Below are 6451 nucleotides of genomic sequence, written 5' to 3'. Positions count from 1 at the left end.
CCCACAACGATGAGGAGGGGAGGGGCTAAAGAGGGGAAAACCCCCCGTTCGGTGGGCGTGGCCTAACCGCAGGCCACGCCCCTTTGGTCCAAAGGGGCGGGGCTCGCACAGGGCATGGAAGGACGGGGGGGGGGGGGGGGGTGCGGTGGTTTTTGGCTTCCCCGAGGGCGATGCTGCGGGGATGGGGCGGGGGGGGCGGCGAGGGGGAGGCGCGACGCCCCCCAAAAATTATAAAGCTTTTTATTCCTAAAGAAAAAAGACCGGAGATGAGCCTCCTCAACTCATCCTCCCCCCCTCTCCGAGTCCTCCCCCCCCCGTAGACCCCATCCTCCGGTGGTGGTGGGGGGGGGGGGGAGGAATGGAAGCAGGGGGGGAGAGCGGAAAGGCGCACGGCCCCTTTAAATTTACCCAGGAGCCCTTCGAGGAGCCCCAGGGGCCCCACGACCGCGTCCCCACCCCGGCCGGCCCCTGCCCGCCGCCATGGAACCCCCGCGGCCGCTCCCGCACCCGGAGCCCGCAGGTGAGAGCCGACGCTACGGGGGGGGGAAGCGCGGGGAGCGCGGCCCCTTTAAGGACGCCCCCAAGGAACGGGAGCGGGGTTTCCCCCGGCCGCACAATGGGAGCGGCGTTGGCCCTTTAAGACGCCCCCCCCCCAACCGGCTTGGGAGAGCCCCCACTGCTTTGCCAGCACCGGGATGACCCCGACCCTTTAAGATGCTCCTCCATCCCATTAAGGTGCCCGCATCAAATTTGGGATGGGTGTCCCCGTGACTTTTCAGGTGTCGCTGTCCCTTTAAGGTGCCCCCGCCGATTTAAGGCGACCCCCCCCTCCCGTTCCGCCACCCTCGTCCCCTTCGAAATGCTTGCTGCCCCTTTAAGGGCCCCGCCCCTTTCACGCAGCCCCGCCTCTTTAAGTCTGGTGCCCCTTTAACACGCCCTGACCCTATAAGAACCTCTTTGCCCTTTTAAGATCCCCCCCCCCCGGTGCCTTCGAGTCCCAAAAGCTTTTGACATCCCCGGCCCCTTTAAGAGCCCTCATTTGATTTCCCCCAAAAGAATTCCCATAAGGGAGCCTCCCCCCAGTGCCCACACACCCCCAAATCCCATCACTGGCTCCCATCCCCCCCCTTGCCTCCTTTTCAACATTTCCCAAAAGCCTCCATCACTGAAGACCCCAAAGAAACCCAAAGACCCCCCCTCTGCCCATACCCAGAAATCCTCATATTTGTGTCCCCCCCCATCCCTAGAGCTCTCCAAACCCCCCATAAGTGGATTCCACAAATGCTCCCATCATTGAGGAGCCCCCATTGCCCCCCATACGTGGCATCCCTAAGACCTCTTCCCCCCAGAGACTCCCCTGGTGCCCAGACACCCCAAATCCCATCATTGGCTCCCATCCCCCCCCTTGCCTCCTTTTCAACATTTCCCAAAAGCCTCCATCACTGAAGACCCCCAAAGCAACCCAAATCCAAAGACCTCCCCTCCACCCCTACCCAGAAATCCTCATATTTGTGTCCCCCCCCCCATCCCTAGAGCTCTCCAAACCCCCCATACATGCATTCCACAAATCCTCCCATCACCGAGGAGCCCCCAATTCCCCCCCATAAGTGGCATCCCTAAGACCTCTGCTGCTTTGATTCCCCCCAAAAACTCCCCCCTGGTGCCCAGACACCCCCAAATCCCATCATTGGCTCCCATCCCCCCCTTGCCTCCTTTTCAACATTTCCCAAAAGCCTTCATCATTGAAGACCCCCAAAGCAACCCAAAGACCCCCCCCCTCCACCCCTACCCAGAAATCCTCATATTTGTGTCCCCCCCATCCTTAGGGCTCTCCAAACCCCCCATACATGCATTCCACAAATCCTCCCATCACTGAGAAGCCCCCATTTCCCCCCATATGTTGCATCCCCAACCCCTCTCCATCCTTAATTCCTCCCCCTACCCTCCCCATCACCTGACCCCCTGCACCCCTGCAGCCTCTCCACCGGGCCCGGGGGGGCAGCGGGGGGGCCGGCGGAGCACGGATCATTGTGAAGCACGAGCATCGCGCCCAGGTCGGAGCCGAATTCCGGGTCGGGACCACCGTCGTTATTACCACGAACGTTGGCGAGCTGAATATTTGATGGAATTCAACGCGGCGCGGCACGGGATGCTCTGCATGGTCTGCGGGAGCGCCCTCGCCACCCTGAAGCTCAGCACCATCAAACGCCACATCCGTCAGAAGCATCCTTATTCTGGAGCTTGGGGGCCACGAGAGAAGCAGCTCATCCTCCGCTCCTGGGACGCTCACCTGGGGCCCCACGCTGACCCCGACGTGGTGCCGAGTGGTGGTCGTGGGCCAGGTACAGGTGCTGCAGGGTGGGGGGCTCTCAGTATGAGACCCCTTAGCTTGGCCCCCGATAGCCGGGTCATTGCCTCTTTAAGTTGTCCCCTTGCCCCATTAGCTTTGGGTTGCTTGAATGCTGGGCAGACCACACCTGGCCATTGCTCTTTTAACGTGGGGTCCTTATGATGAGGCCCCTTTTTGCGGGTTCCCCACCCCCGGTAACCATTGAGCCCTACCCCTTTTAAATTAGACGCTGCCCCTTTAAGGCAAGCCACGCCCCGAGGGTGGCGGGCCACGCCCACTCCCAGCAAGCCACGCCCCTAAGCCCATTAGGCCCGGTGGCACAAGACCACGCCCCTTTCGCGCGGCCACGCCCCGATGATGCAAGACCACGCCCCTTTTCGCGGCCACGCCCACAGGTCCGTTAGGCCACGCCCCTGTTACAAGACCACGCCCCTTTCGCGCAGCCACGCCCAGCGGTCCATTAGGCCACGCCCCGATGCTACAAGACCACGCCCCCACGTCCACTAGGCCACGCCCCTGTGGTGTCGGACCACGCCCCCACCTCCACCAGGCCACGCCCATCTGCCGACGGACCACGCCCACTTCCACAAAGCCACGCCCCCAGCTCCATTACCCCGCGCCCTTCCTCACCCTGACCACGCCCCCTCCTCTCCTTGGCCCCGCCCCCTTCCATCCCCAAAGCGTCCCCAGCCCACCGCCCCGGCCCGTCCCCAAAACGTCCCCGCTGTCCCCCCATCCAGGCTGCCCGCCCCCTCCCCACCGCCGAAGCCGTTTCCGTCCCCCGTCCCCACGAGGCACCAAAGCGGCGGCGGCGGGGGGCGACTCGCTGCGGGGTTGGCTGCGGGCGGAGCTGCTGCTGGACCTGGAGGCGGGGGGCAGCCGCCTGCGTTGCCTCCTGTGCGCCCGAGCGCTGCCGTCGTTGCACCTCGGGGACATCCGACGGCACGCCTTGGCCGCGCACCCCGCATCTCTCAGCCTCGGAGCCGCAGAACGGGGAGCGCTGCTGAGAGCCTGCGGGGACGGCACCGGGAATGGGACCGGGAATGGGACCGGGGACGGCGAGGAGGACGCGCCCGGCGGTGAGATGGGAGGGGATTTGGGGGCTGTGGGGCGACAGTGGGGATGGAGACAATGGGGAGGTGGGGGGGTGATGGGGACACGTGGGGTGGGGGGGATGTGGGGACATGATGGGGTGAGGGGACATGATGGGGAGGCAGGGACATGATGGGGATGTAGGGACAATATGGGGTGAGGGGGATGTGGGGACATTGTGGGGTGATGGGGATGTGGGGACATGATGGGGATGTAGGGACAATATGGTGTGATGGGGATGTGGGGACATGATGGGATGTAGGGCAATATGGGGTGGTGGGGACAATATGGGGTGAGGGGGACGTGGGGACATTGTGGGGTGATGGGGATGTGGGGACATGATGGGGATGTGGGGACAATATGGAGATGTGGGGACAGTATGGGGTGGTGGGGACATGATGGGGTGGTGGGGACAATATGGGGTGGTGGGGATGTGGGGACAATATGGAGATGAGATGTGGGGACATGATGGGATGTAGGGACAATATGGGGTGAGGGGGATGTGGGGACAATATGGGGATGTGGGGACAATATGGGGATGTGGGGACAATATGGGGTGAGGGGGATGTGAGGACATTGTGGGGTGATGGGGATGTGGGGACATGATGGGGATGTGGGGACAATATGGGGTGAGGGGGATGTGGGGACATTATGGGGTGGTGGGGATGTGGGGACAATATGGGGATGAGATGTGGGGACATGATGGGATGTAGGGACAATATGGAGATGTGGGGACATGATGGGATGTAGGGACAATATGGAGATGTGGGGACATGATGGGGATGTAGGGACAATATGGAGATGTGGGGACATGATGGGATGTAGGGACAATATGGGGTGAGGGGGATGTGGGGACATGATGGGGTGGTGGGGACATGATGGGGTGGTGGGGATGTGGGGACATGATGGGGATGTGGGGACATGATGGGGTGGTGGGGACATGATGGGGATGTAGGGACAATATGGGGTGAGGGGGATGTGGGGACATGATGGGGATGTAGGAACAATATGGGGTGAGGGGGATGTGGGGACATTGTGGGGTGGTGGGGATGTGGGGACAATATGGGGTGGTGGGGACAATATGGGGTGAGGGGGATGTGGGGACGTTGTGGGGACGTTGTGGGGATGTAGGGACAATATGGGGACGTAGGGACAATATGGGGTGGTGGGGATGTGGGGACAATATGGGGATGTAGGAACAATAGAAAGATGTGGGGACAATACGGGGTGATGGGGACGTGGGGACAATATGGAGATGTGGGGACATTATGGGGATGTAGGGACAATATGGGGTGGTGGGGACGCTGCAGGGGGGCGTGGATTGGGTCGGGGGGTGGGGGGTGTCCAGCTGAGGACAGGACGGGGATCTGTCTGTCCCCATCGGCAGCCCCCAGCCCCACAGAGGAGAAGGAGGTGGAGGCTGAAGCAGCAGAGGCTGTGGGGACGCAGTGGGGGACGTAGGGGCCACCCCCTCCTTGAGGACACCCCCCCTCCCCCCCCGAGCCCTGGTGAGGTGGGGACAAACGGACAAGATGGACACGGGAGGGGGCATCCCTTAGCCGCCCCCCAAAGTGTCACCTGTTGGTCTCCTGGAGTGGCAGCACTCCCCAATGTGCCACCAGCCCCCAAAGGGTCCCCCAATGTGTCACCAACCCCCAAAAGGGTCCCGACATGTCAGCAACCCCCAAAGGGTCCCCCAATGTGTCACCAACCCCCAAAGGATCCATCAATGTGTCACCAACCCCCAAAGGGTCCCCTGACATGTCAGCAACCCCCAAAAGGTCCCCAATGTGCCACCAACCCTCAAAGGGTCCCCCAACGTGTCACCAATCCCCAAAAGGGTCCCTCAGTGTGTCACCAACCCCCAAAAGATGCCCCAACGTGCCACCAACCCCCAGAAGGTCCCCCAACCAACAGGGTCCCTCAGTGTGTCACCAACCCCCAAAGGATCCATCAATGTGTCACCAACCCCCAAAGGATCCATCAATGTGCCACCAACCCTCAAAGGGTCCCCCAGTGTGTCACCAACCCCCAAAGGATCCCCCAACCTGCCACCAACCCCCAAAAGGATCCCTCAGTGCCACCAACCCCCAAAAGGTCCCCAATGTGCCACCAACCCCCAAAAGGGTCCCCCAAGCCCCCAAAGGGTCCCTCAGTGTGTCATCAACCCCCAAAGGGTCCCCCAATGTGCCACCGACCCCCAAAGGGTCCCCCAACGTGCCACCAACCCCCAAAAGGTCCCCCAATCTGTCACCAACCCCCAAAGGGTCCCTCAATGTGCCACCGACCCCCAAAAGGGTCCCCCAACCGGGTCCCCCAATGTGCCACCAACCCCCAAAGGGTCCCCCAACATGTCACCAACCTCCAAAAGGGTCCTGACATGTCAGCAACCCCCAAAGGGTCCCCCAATGTGCCACCAACCCCCAAAAGGGTCCCCCAACCGGGTCCCTCAATGTGCCACCAACCCCCAAAGGGTCCCCCAACGTGCCACCAATCCCCAAAAAGGTCCCTCAGTGTGTCACCAGCCCCCAAAGGATCCCTCAACCCCCAAAAGGACCCCCAACCCCCAAAAGGACCCCCAATGTGCCACCAACCCCAAAGGGTCCCCCAATGTGCCACCGACCCCCAAAGGGTCCCCCAATCCCAAAGGGTCCCCCAACGTGCCACCAACCCCCAAAGGGTCCCCCAACATGTCACCAACCTCCAAAAGGGTCCTGACATGTCAGCAACCCCCAAAGGGTCCCCCAATGTGCCACCAATCCCCAAAGGATCCCTCAACATGTCACCAACCCCCAAAAGGTCCCCTAATGTGCCACTGACTCCCAATGTGCCACCAACCCCCAACGGGTCCCCCAACGTGTCACCAACACCCAAAGGGCCCCTCAATGTGCCACCGACCCCCAAAAGGTCCCCCAACCCCCAAAAGGTCCCCCAACGTGCCACCAACCCCCAAAAGACCCCTCAATGTGCCCCCACCGTGTCCCCTCTCCTGCTGTCACCACTCCCCCC

The 6451-nt window shown here is 62.0% G+C and overlaps 1 protein-coding gene across 3 annotated transcripts; it reads left to right on the top strand.

Moving 5' to 3' along the window:
• Positions 1-349: 349 nt before the first annotated feature.
• On the top strand, positions 350-6444 carry ZFTA (zinc finger translocation associated). Of its 3 annotated transcripts, XM_090129543.1 has the most exons (4): positions 350-520; positions 1977-2342; positions 3091-3429; positions 4830-6444. In XM_090129543.1, the coding sequence occupies exons 1-4, from the start codon at positions 481-483 to the stop codon at positions 4901-4903; spliced, it is 819 nt and encodes a 272-aa protein (XP_089985669.1). In that variant the 5' UTR covers positions 350-480; the 3' UTR covers positions 4904-6444. The 3 variants fall into 3 exon arrangements, with proteins under 3 accessions (XP_089985669.1, XP_089985670.1, XP_089985668.1); XM_090129544.1 differs by having other exon boundaries at positions 2055-2342; positions 3091-6444; XM_090129542.1 differs by having other exon boundaries at positions 3091-6444.
• The last annotated feature ends 7 nt before the right edge of the window (positions 6445-6451 follow it).

The sequence above is a fragment of the Phasianus colchicus genome, chromosome 37 (genome assembly GCF_987193195.1).
Source record: "Phasianus colchicus chromosome 37, bPhaCol1.hap1.1, whole genome shotgun sequence".
In the NCBI taxonomy this organism is placed as follows: Eukaryota; Metazoa; Chordata; class Aves; order Galliformes; family Phasianidae; genus Phasianus; species Phasianus colchicus.
Note: the sequence above shows the minus strand (reverse complement) of the source record. Positions and strands in the feature narration are given on the sequence as shown.

Coding starts and splice junctions, on each gene's coding strand:
- ZFTA (XM_090129542.1), top strand. CDS start 481: ATGGAACCCCCGCGGCCGCTCCCGCACCCGGAGCCCGCAG. Junction 521..1,976: donor CCCGCACCCGGAGCCCGCAG/GTGAGAGCCGAC, acceptor GCACCCCTGCAG/CCTCTCCACCGGGCCCGGGG. Junction 2,343..3,090: donor GAGTGGTGGTCGTGGGCCAG/GTACAGGTGCTG, acceptor CCCCCCATCCAG/GCTGCCCGCCCCCTCCCCAC.